Source organism: Crocodylus porosus, unplaced genomic scaffold, assembly GCF_001723895.1.
Source record: "Crocodylus porosus isolate Cpor-Errol unplaced genomic scaffold, CroPor_comp1, whole genome shotgun sequence".
Taxonomy (NCBI): Eukaryota; Metazoa; Chordata; order Crocodylia; family Crocodylidae; genus Crocodylus; species Crocodylus porosus.
Window position 1 is genome coordinate 152,862,650 of NW_017728886.1, and position 18,937 is coordinate 152,881,586.

Below are 18,937 nucleotides of genomic sequence, written 5' to 3' on the forward strand. Positions count from 1 at the left end.
CTTGCTGGGGTTGTTTGACCCCAGTATTGTTTCCTGCCATGGCAGGGGGTCGGACTAGATGATCTACTCAGGTCCCTTCCGACCCTAGAAACTATGAAACTATGAAACTAGAAGCCTACAAGGTACCCAGGGCTAGAAGCCACACTGTCCTAGGGGTGGAAGTTTTCCTTCTTAAAGGGGCAAAACATGGTTTTCATTATTATCGTTGCATTATAGCCCAGGGGCTTATGTTTGTGGTGCTGTAGCAGAGGTTTGGGATGAGGCTGTAAGCAGAGGGTCAGAGGCCTCATTACTTCCCAGAGTGGGAGAGGGGCCAGAGGACCCAGAGTGAAAAACAGATCAATTGGAGCTAGTGTCTCAAAGCTAGGGCCAACACAGTAAGCCTAGGCTAGAAAGTTTAGCCAGAATAAAAGGGTGGAGGTCAAGTAGGTCAAGACCCCAAAAGGGGAAATAACTTTCGTGTAACACCTGCAAGGCATGGAGTGTGGTAAAGGGAAGGTTTAGAGCCATGTAATTAGCCCATAAGGCTTGAGGTGCCCTGTGTAGCACAGTAGTGAAGAGGTCCAGCAAAGGGCTCAGTTACCAGCAAGTTCTGGTGAGGTTCAGTGGACTGGGGTCATGAGAAGGCCTGTGGGCAGCCTCCTGACTTATTCTACCAGCAAGATATGGCAGGTAAGATGAGAGGGTAGCTTCGGGGTGGAGCTTGCATGGTCACAGAGCTGCCAGGGCATCACAGCCACCCCTGGGGACACCGCCTCATGATAAAAACATGCATGTATTTGCAGATCTGGGGAAAGTCCCACAGTTGCTGGTCTTAAGAGATTTACAGCTTAGCAGCACTGGGCTAACTGTAAGGAATTCATTCACTTCCTCACCTCTACCCTCTTGCATGATCACAAATCTATGAGTAATGAGTTGGGGTGATAACGCTGGAGACTGAATCTGACAGTGAAAGTTAGAGGGGAAAATACTGGGTGCCACTAACTGGAAAAACCATTTTATTTTTTTCTTTTCAGAAGCTCTGAAATTCCCAGGGGATGCTGGATAACAGAGCTTTTACTGTATATCCCTATATATATTTCATAGACATTCAGCCTGGAAGGGACCCTGAAGGATCATCGAGTCCAGCCCCCTGCCCCAGGGGCAGGATTCAGCAGGGATCATAAGATCCCAGCAAGATAAACATCCAAATGTGTCTTGAAGGAGTTCAATGTGAGTGCTTAAACTGCCTTCGGGGACAGTCTTTTCCAAACCCTGGGGGGGCTCGGACAGTAAAGAAGTTCTTCCTTGTGTCCAGTCTGAATCGGTCACGGTGGAGTTTGTGACTGCTCGATCTTGTCTACTCTTGGGGCGCTCTGGTGAACAGATATTCCCCCAGATCCTGGTGAACACCCCTGATAAACTTATAGGTGGCCACCATATCGCCCCTGAGCCTGCGCTTTTCCAGGCTGAAGAGTCCCATGGCTCTGAGCCTCTCATCATAAGGTCTGTTTTCCTGACCTCTGATCATGTGCATGGCTCTCCTCTGCACCCTCTCAAGCTTCTCCACATCCTTTTTGAATTGTGGAGCCCAAAACTGGACACAATACTCCACCTGCAGCCTCACCAAGGCCAAGTACAACAGGAGAATGATGTCCCGGGATTTGCTTGAGAAGCATCTATGGATGCAAGCCAGCATTTTGCTCGCTTTACTAGCCATAGCATCAGATTGCAGGCTCATGTTCATCTTGTGGTCAATGATGACCCCCAAGTCCCTTTCATCTGTAGTGCTAACCAGCATAGCACTGCTGAGCCTATAAGGATCTTGCAGGCTTTTCCTGATAAGGTGGAGAACCTTGCATTTTTCAGTGTTAAACATCATCAGGTTCTCATCCACCCATTTCATGAGGCTGTCAAGATCTGCTTGGATCACCCTCCTGTCCTCAGGTGTGGATGCTTTACTCCCAGAGTTTGGTGTTGTTGGCAAACTTGGCCTGCCCGCTTTTGACACCAATGTCTACATCACTGATGATGTTAAAAAGTATAGGCAGTAGGACAGACCCTTGAGGGATCCCACCGGTCACAGCACTCCACGATGATTGGCTTCCGCCAGCCACCACCCTCTGTGTCCTGCCACGGAGCCAGTTCCCCAGCCAGCAGATTGTGGTGTGGTCAAGGCTGTAGTTAGCCAGTTTTGCCAAGGGGTGATCATGGGATACCAGATTGAAGGCTTTTTTGAAGTCAAGATATATGACATCAATCTCTTCCCCCTTGTTCAGGTGATGGGTCACCTGGTCGTAAAAGGAAATGAGATTGGTCAAGCAAGACCTACCCGCAACAAACCCAAGCTGGGTATCCCTCAGGATATTGCCGTCAACTAGTCAGTTAAGAATGGCCTCTTTGATAATTTTTTCCAAGACCTTCTCCAGGACAGAGGTCAGGCTGATGGGCCTGTAGTTTGCTGGATCCACTTTCCTCCCTTTCTTGAAGTTAGGCACCACGATGGCCTTCTTCCAGTCTTTGGGTACTTCACCAGAGTGCCAGGAGTTCTCAAAGATCCATGCCAGAGGATGAGCTATGAAGCTAGCCAGGTCCTTGAGTACCCTTGAGTGGTGTAAACCATCAGGGCTGGCTGACTTGAAGGTATCCAGCCTGTCAAGGTGTTCCTTCATGAGGTCAGCTTTGATGGAGGGTAAGAATCTCCCTCACCCAGGCCTCCCTGTCCTGCAGTGGGCAGGAGCATCCCATGGGACTGGTGGAAAAACTGAAGCAAAGTACCCATTAAGAAAGTTTGCTTTTTCATGGGCATTGGTTATCAGTTGTCCTATCTGGTTTAGCAGGGGTCCAATGTCGTTTGACCCCAGTACTCTTTCGTGCCATGGCAGGGGGTCAGACTTGATGATCTGCTCAGGTCCCTTCTGACCCTACTTACTATGAAACTATGAGTTATGCTGCAATAATGTTTTGGGGGTTATAGCTGAAAGAGGCCCCAAGCTGAAGTTTTCTCAGGGGCTGGGCTCTTGCTGAGGGAAAGCTTAATTTGTATGGCTTTCTCTCTTTAAGAGGTAGATGCTTTTTCTTTGCTGTAGTGATTTCTTCTTAGTATCTACATTGTACTTAAATATACAGACTTTTTCTCGAATTTGCTGCAGTGCTGTCTGGCCTGTTGTTAAAGGGCTAATTAGGTGTAGAACCAGAGAGGCTTGAGAATACTATGGTGCCTATTTTCCAACTCCTGCAAATCATCCAAGGCCATTTTGCCCTTTATCATCTTTATATACAGAGCCTTTTGATTTTGCTTTTAGGTCAATTAGTGAAAATACAACCTACTCCAACAGATGTGGGAGAGAGGTAAGCAGAAACTGTAGTTGTTCTAGAAAAACTCAGTTCTTTAGCTGTGAGTGGAATTTATTATCATAAATGATGAAAACAGCTTGTGTGTGTTCTTAAGGGAAAAAATCCATAAGCGTAAGTTACAAGTGTACATTAGTTTCCCAATACTTTGCTTGTGAAAAGTCAGAGTACTGGTATTTAAATGTGCATGGAAAGAGCATACTGAGTACTAGTTATTTTTACAAAACTGACTTGTTTTGTTTGCAATTATTTTCTCTCAACTCAGCTGAAAGAGTATGCTGGCATTTGTGCGGCAATCTTCCCATTTGATGAGGAGGATTTTCTGAAGGCATTGTTAGTGATACCTTTACAGGCTCTTAAGATGATAATGGCTGGTCACCCATGTTCCACACTGACAGAGGAGAGTGGGGATATGTTCAAGATTTTAACACTGTTTCTTGTGATATTCAGTTAATAATAAACTGAATTCAGTTTTAGTAGAGTTTGGCTACATTCTTTCTGATTTTAAAAATTAGTAGAAACCGATATGGAAACATACTTGCATCAAAGAGTAGTATTTAGATTCTGAACAAAATCTTTCACCTGCTTTTTTTTGTGCTGACAGTTTTGCGGATATACAAACAGATTGTGGATAAAGGTTCACTAGAAGTGGTTCCATCTAGACAGAACTGGCCTTCTGTAATTACAACTTAGAGTCCTTGCAGCAAAAATTCTAGTACCTTAACATTTCTGTCATTGTTTTGTTTGTGTTATATGGTTATTGCTGTATTATAAAGTCTTATAAAACTTAAGACAGGTCATCCAGTCATTCCTGGAGTGTGGCAGGCCTTGGATATCTGCTGTAACTTATGAAGTGGGGGAAAAGTCCAACACAAAGGTTCAAATTACCCTTTTCATTCATCAAAGGCACCATAATTTCTTGATAAATAGAGATTGTGGATTTAATGTAAGGATCCGGTTACATTTTGAGATATAGATTATGTATTCAATATCTCTAACTTCCATTAGTCTGATAGTGACTACAGGAGATTTAGGCATGGACTGAGTTGGGTTAACATTTTCTCTCAATAGTCTGGATTCTTGAGGGGGCAACATGGTATATGCCCTCAAAATTATACCTATGATACAAAAGCATTCATCTGAACAAATCATCAGTATGCTCAGCAAAAAGAATGTATGGTCACCTAGTAAACTAGCATTCACTAGGTTTGCATCTGAGTCTAAATATTTCCAGCCAGCACAGTGGACAAAAGCCTCCATACACATTGGTGCACATAACAGTGTTTCATATAGACATCATTACCTTTATTTTTTTATTCTTTGTATCTTCACTAATATTCAGATACATGTATTTTTCCTTGCTGAAAGCTTCTTCCACATCTGTAAGCAGCCTAAGAGCTTTCTTTTTAACCAGCAAGAATGCCTTAAGAGAAATACTGTGACATGGCCAACACCATTAACTTGGAAGTATTTTTCATCAAAACTGGCCCTGACCACCATAAAAAGAAATCCACAAATGCAGGAGAAAAAAGAACTCTGGGCAATTTTTATAAATGAGTGTTTTTAAGGGGAATAGTTATCTAGTGCCATGAAGCTGTGATACAGGTTATTGGCTGGTGGTGTGGAGAAGTCAGCCAAATTTATATTCCCATTACAGAAATGTTAAAATAAGCATAGGTAGATTTTCACTAATCCCTTTGTTCCTACTGTAAAATAATACTTCAGTTTGGGAGAGAAGAACTAGAAGCTGCTGAGCTTGGCCAAACCCTCTGGTGCACTGTAGTCCATTCTCCTGTATAAACTACACAGTTCTATCACATGGCAGGTCACAGCATGAGGCCTAACACTGGTAGAAGTGCACTCCAACTAGAAATGTAGGGAACAAGAGGTAAATATGGCTATGTAGCCATGAAAGAAAAGTATTCATGCTTAAGGTACCTCCTTGCTTTTTCTTATAAGGGGCTTGTGCATGCTATAGGCATGCTCCAAACCCAGAACTATGCTAGTGAGGATGCTCCAGTTTTTTCCCCAGCAGTCACCTCAAGCATGCAGCAGGTGGAGGGCTCAAGAAAAGACACAGAGCATCCTTACTGCCATAGTCAGGGCCAAATTAATGCAAAGGCAAATTAGGCACATGCCTAGGGCCCTGAGCGGCAGGGGACCCCAGCCCTTCCCTCCTCAACAGTGGTGCAAATGGTCCCATCTGCCTCCCTTTCCTTCCCCTCCCCTCTGCTGGCCTTGCTGCCATGGTGGCTGCTTCCTAGCAGTGGCTCCAAGCCCCACTCCACACAGGCAGCAGCACTGTGGGGAGGGGGAGGAGGGTCTCAACAAGCCCGAGGCCCAGGAGTTTATTTGGCTAGGGCCCACTAAAGGGTTAATTTGGCCTTGGACATAGTCTGGGGTTTAGAATGTGCCTATGACTGGTTGGGTAGGACACCTCCAGCCTGTGCTGGCCAGAGCCAGAAGATGCATCCAAAGTCTGTCATGGAACTGAAAAAAAACAAACACCAGAGGATGTGGGGGGTGGGTAATCAATCCCATGCTACAAGCAATGGATACCAGTCCATCAAACTAGCCAGTGTAATGTCTAGAATACCTGCCAAGTATGCACAGAAGATGTTTGACTTTTTTTTCAGTCAAAATAGCTGTTAAACTATCTTCCCTTCATTTGAAATGTCATCTTCTTAAAAATGCAATGCTCTTCACAAATTACAACAAAGCACTTGCACAGATATTTATCTGAGCAACAACATCATACGCACAATAACATCTTGAAACAAAAGCTGCTACATAGTGGTTGCAGCACTCATGTGACTTTTCCTCTGGCCTGTAGGCAGCAAGGGAACCAAGTTGGCTAGCTGCAGCCATCAAACAAGCATGCTGAGCCTGAAGTTGTGGGGACAGTATTATTTGGTATTTGCTTACTATTGAAAAGAATGCCAAAACCTTGCCTTAGTGATCCCTCCCGAGGTCACTGCCAGCCATTCATTCTTTGCCAGGATGAGTGCACATTACTCTTTGGAAGGTTTCTGTCCAAGCTGGCAGCAGAGAAGGAGGGAACAAGGCTCTTTTACTTCCAGTTGGCTGTGAAAATTCATGTATGGTGTATGGAAAGGAAGAAGCAAACTCAAGATATAAATGTTGCAAGATGTTGGGCAAGGACATAAAACTAATCCTGAAGAAAGAGTAGCACCTACATATCAGACTACCTGATCCTTATTTATTCTCCCCTTCCACCCTGCACTTAAAAGCATTTGAGGAGATAACTAACATCTTTATTCCAAATACTTTTATAGCATTTTGAGGAGATAGCTTAACTGACTTTTGTATTCAGTTTTTAATTTATATACTATTTTTAAGAGAAAGCAGGGGTCAGGTTGCTGTTGCCAACTTATGGCATATTGAGAGGTGAAAGCTTTCTTTACTATCCCTTTTTCCTCCCCTTCTCCTCCCTCCCTCCCACCTACTCCCCACTCCTTCTAATGTCTTTGAAATATCAAAGGTAAATAAAGAATAATTCTTCCTCAGTTAATAAAACCTCAATACTATGAGCCAGGCTCCTGGCACATAGGGCCAGCACTAGCCTGACAGTCTACTGGTACACTATAAAAACTAAGGGAAGGTGATTAGTTGTGCTTTCTGATAACTCTGAACCATAGAATTAAAATGGTTTAGGGGTGAATTATTCAAATCTGGAACACTTACAGAATGCTTAAAATTAACTATATTATGGAAACGCCTTAAATAATTGGCAAAAAGAAAATAAAACTTTTTAATATTCAAATCTAATAATGAATTAATTGCAGGTTTGCTTTCTCCCCAGTAGCAATTGCAAGTCATGCATTGTACATGGTTTATTCATATATGCATATTGTAGCACTCATCCAAGCCACCAACCTCAGTAATTGTGTAACTGAGAACACAAATTAGCCAAGGCCTTTAAGACCCAGTGAAACCACTGGTTTTGATAAATGTTCTCTCTACTGTAGGAGTGGGAAAAATCAGTATGCTGGAAATTGAACTATTTTCAGCACCTTCAGTGTGTGTGTGTGTGTGTGTGTGTGTGTGTGTGTGTGTGTGTGATTCAAAAATAAAATCTTAGTCTGATATACCATTTACCCTTATCCATCTCCCCAATATCTTCCTTGAACTATTTTCTCGCTCTTCTCAGAATCATATTTCTCTGTAGATAGAAGTGAAACCCCCCTGTCCCCCCTCTTCTGGGGAAAATTCAACTATTTACTAACTGAAAGTTCTATCAAAGCAATTTCTGTGATATTAGTATATTGAAACCTGGCATGTGTCCTCTTTCACTTCCTAACAAACAGTCTTATCTTAGACAAATGAACCTAACAAAGACTGTAGGTCCACGTGCTGATTAAAAAAATGTGACACAGAATCATAAGTCATTTCTACAGCATTTAGAAAACATCACCAGAAGCTTTCAATGTTATTATTAAATTGCTCAGTATCCATCTAGATTTATTACTCAGATCTTCCTACCTCCAGTAGATATCATTATACCCATTTCATTTCACACAGCTGTAATAACAATTCCTCATGAAATATTTTTATAAGAAAAATAATAATGATATGTGAAATTATCAATGTTCCAAGTCAGGCATGATCTTCAACTATTTATATTTGAAACTGAAACAATTTTTTTGTTCCAAGACTATTTCTCATTTCAAAGTATGTTGTGTACATGTAGTCAAAAGTGAAGCAAAATAGTTTGTTTTAAGTCAAACTCTTAAAAACAATCTACTGGAATGAAAATTCAATACAGGCAATCAACATTTCAAGTGACAACATTTCACACTTAGAACGTTTATAAATTGACACCCTGTTTCAACTTTCTGACGTCAGTTTTGACTTTACAATGCTTGATCCGATGCCAGGCCATGCCAGCAAACAAGTTCGCTGCGTTGCCCATCTCCCTGGAGAACACAGGTCCAAACTTCCTTGGACATTTTCTTTAAGAAAGCAGACAAAACTCAGCCAAGACTCCTGAGAAGATTCCAGCCAAGTACCCTTCAAAAATTCCAGCAAAGTTACCTCAAAGAAGTCCTTTCAAATTGATATGATTGCTATTTACAATATAAACACATTAATGTAGCTATATTGCTCATCTATAATTGATCGAGTACAAAATTCTGTGTTATTTTTGGTGTAAATAGGGTATTGGGCCTTGGTTCAGCAACCCATCCCCCATTTATAACATTGTTTCTTATGGTAAAATTGGTTCCAAGTTACAATGGTTCAACTTAAGCCCCGGTTTTCAGGAACCAGTTGTGTTGTAAGTTTGACGACTGCCTGTACTTCAGAAATGCTTGTCAAATAAAAATCCAGCTCTAGTGTTAAATGGCTGCAATGTCATCTAAGAGTGTCCTATGCAGTATAATCTGCTTAAGATTCCTGTGAGCAAGGCAAGCATGTATCCCCTTTTTAAATCATGCAAATAACGCTAACCAGTTAGTAAATTGATATCAGTATTAAAGGCCCTGCTTAAGCTGACTGAACCCTGCCTTCTAATTCATGCAGGAATATTACAGTTTTCACTTGCACCTGATTAAGGGCCCTGGCAGATTTCACATTTGTAGCATGAGTCTCATCTTAATGGCCTCATAAATTACATTATGCCATGTGTTCAGCCAATTTTTTTCAACTAATGTCTTGTTAAAATGGCAAACTAGCCACATATTGCACATATATGCAGCTATGTATATATGCAACTATATGCACATATATTGCACTATATGCAGCTAGACTGTAATACAGCCCTTATGATTAAATGAGAGAAAACAGTAAATCATGTTTAAAATTCCAAAATTACATAAACATTACTCAGATATGCCATAATTTCCTATGACAGTTGAGCTCTAACATGCAATTAGTGGTAGGAATTAGATGGAGATGGTTGCCTTGTTTCAAGGCATACTCTTAAATCTTAATACCCCAAACCAGTTCCCTTAAACCTTAGTACCCAAAAAACATTGTTTCCCTTAAACCAGGCTCTTAGTATGGGCTTGGAGAGAAAGAGGTACAGGCAGTCCTTGACTTACAATGTTTCAAGTGATGTTTTGCACTTACAATCTTTATAAATTGATACCCTGTTTCAACTTTATGACATCAGTTTTGACTTTACAACGCTTGATCCTATGCGACGCTATGCCAGCAAACAAGTTTGCTGCATTGCTCATCTCCCTAGAGAACATCTGTTCAAACTTCCTTGGACACTTTCTTTAAGAAAGCAGAAAAGTCTCCAGAAAAACCTGCAGCCAAGACTCCTGAGAAGACTCCATCCAGGCAAGAACCCTTCAACAACTCCAACCAAGAGCCTTTCAAAAAATTGAGCAAAGTCACCTCAAAGAAGGCCTTCCAAATCAATATGATTGCTATTTACAATATAAATACATTAATGTAGCTATATTACACATCTATAATTGATTGAGTACAAAATCCTGGGGTATTTTTGGTGAAAATAGGGTATTGAGCCTTGGTTCAGGAACAAATCCCCCATTTATAACATTGTTTCTTATGAGAAAATTGGTTCCAAGTTACAACGTTTCAACTTAAGACACAGTTTTCAGGAACCAATTGTGTTGTAAGTCTGAGGACTGCCAGTAGTACAAATTGCAAAGCCTCATATTCCGACATAACTGAACTGGTGTTGCTATGTTCCTTATGGCTTGGAGAGCTTATGCCAAGGCCCTGTGCTAGAGAATAGCAAGGGTCTTACAAACAATGCAGATTCATAGATGCCAGAGTCAGAAGGGACCTGAACAGATCATTGAGTCCAACCCCCTGCCTGCGCAGGAAAGAGTGCTGGGGTCAGATGACCCCAGCCAGATGCCTATCCAGCCTTCTCTTGAAGACCCCTAAGGTAGGGGATAGTACCACCTCCTTTGGAAACCCATTCCAAATTCTTGCCACCCTTACTGTAAAGAATTTTTTCCTGATAGCTAGCCTAAATCTGTTCTCTGTCAGTTTGTGACCATTGGTCCTTGTTACCCCAAGAGGCGCCCTGGTGAACAGAGCATCTCTGATCCCTTGCTGCATCCCCATAATGAATTTGTAGGCGGCCACAGGATCTCCTTTCAGCCTTCTCTTTGGGGGTTGTCTCATTAATGAACCTATGAAGCTGTATGTTTCCTGTATTTCATGTGTAACAATATTGTGTTTGGTGCAGGCTGAGTCAAATATGGTGGTCTGTATGTCTGGGAAATAATGAAGCAAACCATAAGGGATGGTAAAAATAAAGATGATCATTTTTAATTTGTGGGGGGTTCCCCCTTTAAAGGTGGGCTGTTGCTAAGCACTTAGAATTCATTAATAAAAGTGATATTTGGGAGTGTAAGTATACTGCTGGTGATAAAAAAAATATTTGTTTGCAAATCTATAGGGTATTTTATTTTTTCCTTTTGCAAACAGGGAAAGAAGAGAATTTCTCCTCTTGTCTTTTGATGGACTCTAGGAAGGTTACAAATAAGCAATAATCATGATCAATAAAAACCCAACCAAGCTGCATATCTTTGACCTCCTAATCTCCCATTTCTTTTGTTCCTTTGAAAACTAATCCCTGATTTGGAGTTAACAAGTATTACTTTGTCATTGACCACATATTTTAGAATTGAACTGTATGAGATTTATTCATTAATTCCAAATGCATAGCAACAGCTCCACTTTTTCAGCTTTGTATGCAGAGATTAATGTGACCACTTGTATAGTGGGACATAAAGAAACATTAGGTCAAAATCATGCCTGGATGTGACTTCATTGATATCACTGTGCTTGTACAAGGGGATAAAATAGCTTATCAAATGTATACAATATCAGATTATACTGCCATCTATCCTTCTGGGTCCTCCCCCACGCCCTCTACGAGTGGTTTTTTCCCTCCAAGTGAACTGAGTGCTTGAAAATAATTTTCCTTTCACAGTGGCAAAATCAAGAGAAACTCTATAGGAGCAAATTTAGACAAGATTAGGGGCTTAGTACAAATTAGGAATTTCTTTTTTCTTCCTGTCCTCATGCATTTCTATAATGGTGCAAGAATTTGAGCTAAAGAAACAATATATCTTCACAGACCTCAGAGAAACCTGCTGAAAACCAGATGCATCACAGATGTTTTCAGGCTCCTTTCAGTGGCTCATTCTGCTTTTTTCCAGTATTCTTCACCATATGTGATATAAATAAAAAGTTAGTGCTGGCAGCTCCAGTTAGTCATGCTTCGTTCTTTATTTTTTTTCTTTTTTTTGTGAATAACCTGACAGTTATTCATTTAAACATATTCTAATCTTCTATGGAAGACGTGGTGCCTGATGCACCATTGTTTTGCTCTATATGCAGTCATTTACACTAGTCATATATAGGGATGAAAACGCTATCTGGGGTGGTTGCTTTTTTTAGAACCACTTTATGAATGTGTTCATGTATACTGGAGTATCATGAAATCCAGGGTATCAGGGCAAGGTTGCATTCTGTTCTAGTCACTAACCTCTCTGCATTCTTTTCTCAAGTTTTAAAATAAAATTTAAGGTTACATTTTGGCCACCCAGAGGCAGAAACAGGGCTAAATTCTGGTCTGTGTGCACATGAGTAGAGTAAATAGACTCTAGAATAGATCTTAAATATAGTACTGATTCTGCTATCAGTTGGATTTCAAAAGCAGGTGAGGTCTAAAATATGGTGTCTGTAAAGCTCAAAAAGGAATATCCATACCCAGCCATTTTTATGTGCACTCATCAGTAGTCCAAAGCCACTGTACATTCTGAAGGTAAATATCTTCAAAGTTACACTAGTACTATTTATTGATTGGTATAGGTTTGATATGTGGTCTTAGATTTTGGATGGAAGGACTGACAAGGCTGACTGCCACATCAGATCTGACATGCCCTGAAAGTAATCTCTGACACTGAGTTCTTTGTCACTAGTGGATTTGTGCCAGGCTGGTTTCTGTTTGCACACAGTATCCATAGATAAGAAGTCTAGTGCCTGGAACTGTAGCAAGTTATATGACCTGAGGACCTGATCTAGTTTATTCTCTATTTCATAGCAAGGTGCAAAGGTATATTTACTTTCTCAGCATGGGGGACTGGACAAATATTTCCATACACCATGGGTCCAATTCTGCTCTAACACCCATGTAACACCACAGAGAAGTTGATGAGAACTGTTCAGAACAGGCTTGGACTCCATTGCTCCAATAATCCTGCAGAATCCTGCTGCTAGTACTAATGATTACACCAAGATAAAATGAAGTGTTTTAGTGCTCGCTATCTTCTGGGCAATGATCCATCTCCACCATCAAATTGGCTTCTACATAGATAGCTATGGCAGAACACTCTAACTTGACTCTGGGTCACTACTGTTTATCCAATGCCAAACGTGGGTCGAGACATATTCACACTTCCTATTTAGCTGAAGCTTGCATCACAGCATCCTTAGCAAAGTATGTATCAAAGTGCAGGTTACATAAATATGTATCTAGCAAATGTGGTGACATTCCTTTGAAGGATCTCTTCTCTCTCTGTCTTCAAAGGCAGAGACCTGAAGTACTTTTTCTCGTAAAATCCCCTTTCAGTTAATGGGTTAGGCTCATCCATTTATGTCTAATAAATTTGTTCCAGTAGAAATCTTTGTTGTGGCAAAACTTTTAGTTGTGATCCTGCTTCCTCTGTAGATGCATTTTTCTTCCAACTCTTGCTAATGAAGCAAGCCATTGCTATTTTCATTGTATCCTGTAAGACCCTTAAGCTTGGTATAGGCCTACGGGGTCCTTTTCAGTTGTATGTTCCCAGCAATACTTCTAAATATCTTGAGAGATTACAATTTTGGGGGACTTTTTCCTTTCCATTCCTGTCAGGCTATTATTCTCTCTTCTTCACTTCAAGAAGTTCTACGTGACAAAATATATAAAAATGTGTTCAGTAGCAGCCGATTGTTCCAAGTGCAGAATAGTCCACATTTGCTAACACATGCATATGCAATTCTGACCTTGTATCTATTGCTGCCAACTGTCCTAGAACAATTCTGAGATTAACCAACTGTTCTGTGACTTGGAAATAAAAGTTTAGGGTAGGCCTTGGATATTGATTCCATAAAGATAAATCCAAAGTTAATCCACTGAATGTAAATAAAACGATTCTAGACTTATGCTGATGGAGCTGACCTGGAATCAGCCTTTAAAGAACATTTTAACTGCCTCAGGCAGCTGTATTTTGATCTAGCTAGAAAATCCCAGAGGTAATTCTGTGACCTGATTCATCAGTTCTGAAAACCTGCCTTCTAATTGTATCATTACCTTCATGTTTCAACCATTTGTGCTACACAGTGTCCTATGGGACACTGGGATCCCTTAGATCATTGCCATAATCAAACTAATGCAATCCTGAGATGGGATCCTTGATTAGCTTTACACAGTTTACAGTAACTTACTGTTAATTATTCTAATTTCAGATTCAGGATGTAAAGCAGACAGCTTCATCCCCCTGTAGATCTTGCTAATTTTCTAAAGCAGAAATGTACTTGCTCCATTTACAAACACATTGAATAAAAGCAACTGACTTCCAGACATAAATGCTGCTCCAAGATAGGCCCACACCAAACACTTTTACATCTGTGTAGTGCAACTCTACTGGAGGCTGACAATCACACTAGCAAAAGTGGAGTAATGCTATAGTGATTCAAACCCAGGTTTCTGTGCACCTGTACCTGAAAATGTAGCTGTTAAAGACTATGATAATTTTCTGTTGGCTGTGTCAGGAGCAAGGTTAGACAGCTCCTTTTAGAATACTTTTTTTCTTAGAATAGCATGGTATTGTACGGTAACAGTGGGTTTTCAGCTATGCCTGGTATTAGCAAGTCTGCTGCAAAGGAATTCTTCAAGAGAATACTCTGTCATATCATCTCTTCCACCATTCCCTCCTACTTTTTCCTAGATTTGGGACAGGCACAATCAGACATTTAAGAGATTGAATGAGTCAGACAGGTGAAGGATAACTTCAGTGTGTGTCTTTCCCCAACCCCACCTGCCCTCCCCCTGGCTTTTTTTTTAAAGGTAAAATGGGTAGCTCCTTATACCTTGTAAGTGGAAAACTACATTAGAACTGTCCATCTTGAATCATAACGGTTTGGCCACCCTCCCTGAAATCAGCTATTTTTCTCTGGATATTGTGCAGCTGAAATGCTGAGTTTTCACACTATTTTTATGTGTGAGGAATGGCCAGATGGCTCTTAAATCAGAATATACCTCCCAGTTTAAGAGGAGGAATGGTTTTGTTGCTAAACCACGTGGCTGAAAACAGAAAATCTGTTCCAAAACCTGCTTCCTATCTCTGATGAAACCTTAGATTAATTACTAAACTTTCCCATGACTTGTTCTTCTCAGCTGCAAAATGGGAGTGATGCTCCTCTGCTTCTCAGGATTATTATGAGGTTTAATTCAGTTTTAATCCACTATGTATTGTGGAAGCAACTATCAGCACAAGGATATTTTTTAAAATCTCCCATTTGCAGTCTGACTGCCTGAAGCACTCTGCTTTTAAAGTTCTCAGGCTCTTATATCACTCAGATAAATAAAATTCCATTATTTATATTCATCATATGGAAAAGCAGTGCACCTCTTAAGATTCATTATGTACGCAAGCACTTCTATTAACTTACCTTCAGGAATAAAATTCCATTTGTGCATATGATCCTAAAATATTTAGAAATAAATAAAATACAGACAGAAAATCAAGAGGAATCTCAGTTCCAAGTGCCTAATACCTTACAAAATCAAGCTGTTGGTTTTCTGGCTTTGTATTTGGCTTATGGTGAGTGCTGTAAAATCCTAGTAAGAGGAACTGAGCCTATGTATTAATATATTAACCTTTCCTTCTATATAAAAGTAACCACATGTGGTAGATATGCCTGGCTGTTATACGTTTCCTCTCTCCTTCCTCCCTTGAAAAGGCTGCAACATGACTGTAAACTTGTTGAAATGTTCAACCAATTAAATTAAAAACTAAAAGGAGACAGATAAAATGTCAGGGAAAGGTGCTGCAGTTCCCAAGGATCTCAATCATTGCATTCAAAAGCATTGTTAGATTTCTTAAGAAGGAAAGACAATTGTTCCCAAAACAGTCTAAGCTTTACAGGTTACAGGCTCTGAGGTAGAAAGCTGACACTGACATTGAAATCCAGCTTGCTTACTCCTAGACAAGAAGCAATTATTTTCTATTTTGATAGGTTGAGCCTCATAACTAAGAGCAAACTAACAATCTTGTAATGCCTCTCTAGCTGGGACTTCCTTCCCATTTTTATTTCAAGTTCTGTAGCCCTTCCATAAACCTCTGAAATGTCCCTACTCAGGTGATTCTTGGCCATGGTGCTGCAGCACCCTAGGGTGCCTTAAGATCATTTTAAGGGTGCCATGAGGTATTATTATGCAACATTAGCATTGTTAGGGCTGGAAATACCTGCATGTGATTCACAAGATACAACCAGAGACTCCAAATAGGGATCTGTAGCATCAGCAACTTTCTGACCCACTTTCTGAGCTCTTTGCAACAGAGGAATTGCTCTATTTTTTTCTGTAGTTGAGAAACAAGTCAACGCTAAGAGTGGGCACTTTCCAAAGGGTGCCTTAAATCTAACAAGGTGTATTGAGGTCTACTGTCTGCTACTGCCAATCTAGCTTTCAACTCCTGCTTGCATAAACACTAAGGCCAGGCTTGCCTCCCACCCTCTGACCCAAAGGGTGCCACAAGCTAGCTCAAGTGCTCTCTTCCACCAGAGCAAATGGCACCCCTGAAAGGCTGCCAAGAGGAATACAGGGGAACTCCCCAGCCTTGCGTCTTTCTCTTGGGGCAAGGCTGGTGGTGTCCAGGTTTGGCAGAAGCACAGCCAGGGCAGTGCCCCCACAGCTGAGCCTCATGCATTGGCTCTGCCTGCGTACTGCCTGGTGCCCTCTCTCGGCGGGGCAGCCTCTTGATGGGCACGGGGCAGCTGGGGAAGCTCCCCAAGCCCTGAGTTCACCTGGCTACTGATACCTGGGGGGTACACTAGATACCCGCGCTCCCATCCCAGGGTTGGGCTGGGGGAGCTGTGCATATCCCCCCCGCAGTTCCCTCTGGCTGGGGCCGAGCTGCCGGGGTTAAGCTGGTGTAAGGTGGCGGCCCGGGGCTGGCGGGTCGGTTCACTCCGGGGCGCCGGCTCAAGGCTGGTCTTGAGGGGAGGCGCCGCAGGGCAGGGTGAAGGCGGAGGGGACCCCGGGGCAGCCCCAGGCCGGGGGGCGGGAGCTGAGCCTGGCAGCCCGCGGGGGCACAGCTGGGGAGGCCGCGCCCGGGGCAGAGGGCTGAGGCCAGGCCGCTTCGTGCCTTGCAAGGGCGGGCGGCGCAGGGGCGGCCCCCGGGGACTCACCATGTGGCCGGGGTGCGCGGGCGGCGGCGGCGGCGATGCGCTGTCCAGGGTATCCGGCTCCTTGTGCGGGCTCCGCCGCGCCGGCAGCGCCGCCTCCTGCCCTGCCCTCGCCTCCCCCTCCCCCTCCTCCGCCTCCTGCTTCGGCAGAGCCCCGGCCTCCCTCCCCCCGCAGCCGCCTGACTCGAGCAAGAGGCGGGCTCGGGGCCGGGGCCGCGGCTCTCCTGCCCCTCCGCAAGCCTGAGGCAGGGCGGCGGCTGCCGCTGCCGGCGGGGAGCAGGGGAAGCCCGCCGGGAAGGGACCCGCCCGGTGTCCACAGGGGCTCCGGGCTCCAGGGAGCGCAGCACAAAGGCTGCAAGCCAAGCCCCAGCTTGGGGGATCGTGGAGGCGGAGTCTTGAAAGCCGACACAGAGCTCCCCCCCGCCAGCACACACACACTGACCTAGCTGTGCTGCAGGTTTTCTTGCCAAGAGGGCTTGATATAATAGGCCCGCAAGCTGGCATGTCAGGGGGTTGCCAGGGTGAACCAAAATGCGGCCCCCTCCTCCAGCCGGCCACTCCTGGCATGCTTTTGTCTCCTCCGGGGGGTGGGAGGCTTAAAACTGGAGCAGTGCCTCGGGAGGGGTGAGAGGAGGGCCCAGAAACAGCTCGGACTAAAGGAGGTGGTGGGAGAGCAAAGGAAAAGAGAGGATGAAGGCTGGAAGAGAGGAGCTGCCAGGCAAGGGGAGGATGGCTGGTCTCCAACCAGCGCCAGCCTTGCAAAACCGACCATTGCATTGGCAGTAGGCTCAGGACTGCTCTCTCCAACCTAAAAGTGTCCCCTCCGTGCCAGGATTTTAATCTTCATGGTTGAATTTGGGCTTGTAGGTGTTTCTGCTGCTTGCTGAACACAGTGTGTCAAACACCTATGTTTGCAGTTAAAGGGCTCTGTCTACATCTCCAAAATGCTCCTAACATTGACTCAAGCTACCTGAGATCACATATCCCTCCATGGACCTGATGGTTTCCTTCTACAGGAAACTGTGACTGCAGGAGCCGTTTATTAACAAAATGTGTCATTGGGAAGGAAGGGAATTAAGGAGAAAAAAATTATTTGCCATGGGTATGCCTTATGTAACAGAATGCTAGCTGGTGAAGAAGGGGCATCAAAATCTCTCTTTCACTGGAAATGTCACAATGGTGCTTCACATATTTTTGTTCCAAATCCAAACGCTAAATTCCACATAAAAGTTTGGGGAAAAATTCACATCACTCTAAACATTTTGTTCTGAATTTACTTTAAAATTTATTTTTACATATGAAACACGTTTTGAAATGAAAATCAAAACAATACATTTAAACCGTGCCAAAACATTCTCTTCTTACAATTTACTTAATTGCTGCTTTTTAAAATGTTATTCTCTAACTTAAACTAGTAAGGCAAAACCATTATACCATATGAGCAGCAGCAGCTAGTAGTAAGACAGAACAAGTATACACTAGGAATCTCAGTAGAAAAATAGTTGGATTTTTTGGTGGTGGGGAGAGTAGAAAAGTCCATGTGCCAACTGGCAGACCACTTGCTGAATCCCAGCAGAAGTCTCATAAATCTCTCAGGATTGCAGTTGAAAACCTCAAAGCCAAGAAGGGGCTTGTAAGATATGTTCCATTAGTGCTAATGAGCTGTATGTAGGTTTGAAAAAGAAAATTTATACTTTTCAAAGGATGGTTTAATCTCAATTTTTGCTGGAATGTCTGCTCTGTTAAAGGAAATACAATTATTTTTGCCCAAACTATTTTTTAATTGTATGTGGGGGAGAAAGCTGCTTAAGTTGTCATTCAAACAAAACATATTAAAAAGCAAATTCTTCCTGCTCCACTTGGTAAATGAAAAAACACTTTCTCTTATCTACTTTTAATTGCTTTGAATTGTTTCCCTAACAGCTTGATATTTTTTTATGCCATATATTCATCATGATTAGAACTCTGTGTGTGTGTTGTTCATTTTTGCCACTCAGAGCATAGCAGGCATTTTAAATTGTGTCTTTCACAGTTGACTTGCGTTCCTTGAAAAAACTCCTAGTTTCATGCTGTCAGTCGCTGCGTGGTGCTTGGCGGATGCTAACTGTGCATGCTTGCACCTGTTTTCCATGGTTATGTAATTTGGGTGCCAATCCTGTACTAGATCTGCCATTGATTTACATAACCCAAAGGATTGGATTTC

The 18,937-nt window shown here is 42.6% G+C and overlaps 1 protein-coding gene across 1 annotated transcript in view; it reads right to left on the reverse strand.

The window, feature by feature from the left end:
* ELOVL2 (ELOVL fatty acid elongase 2) overlaps positions 1-16,833 on the reverse strand; it is a 78,634-nt gene extending 61,801 nt beyond the window's left edge. Inside the window, exon 1 of the mRNA XM_019543236.1 lies at positions 16,738-16,833. Within this exon, the coding sequence (XP_019398781.1) occupies positions 16,738-16,740 (3 nt within the window). The 5' untranslated portion in view covers positions 16,741-16,833. The remainder of the gene's footprint in view (positions 1-16,737) is intronic.
* Positions 16,834-18,937: the final 2,104 nt, after the last annotated feature.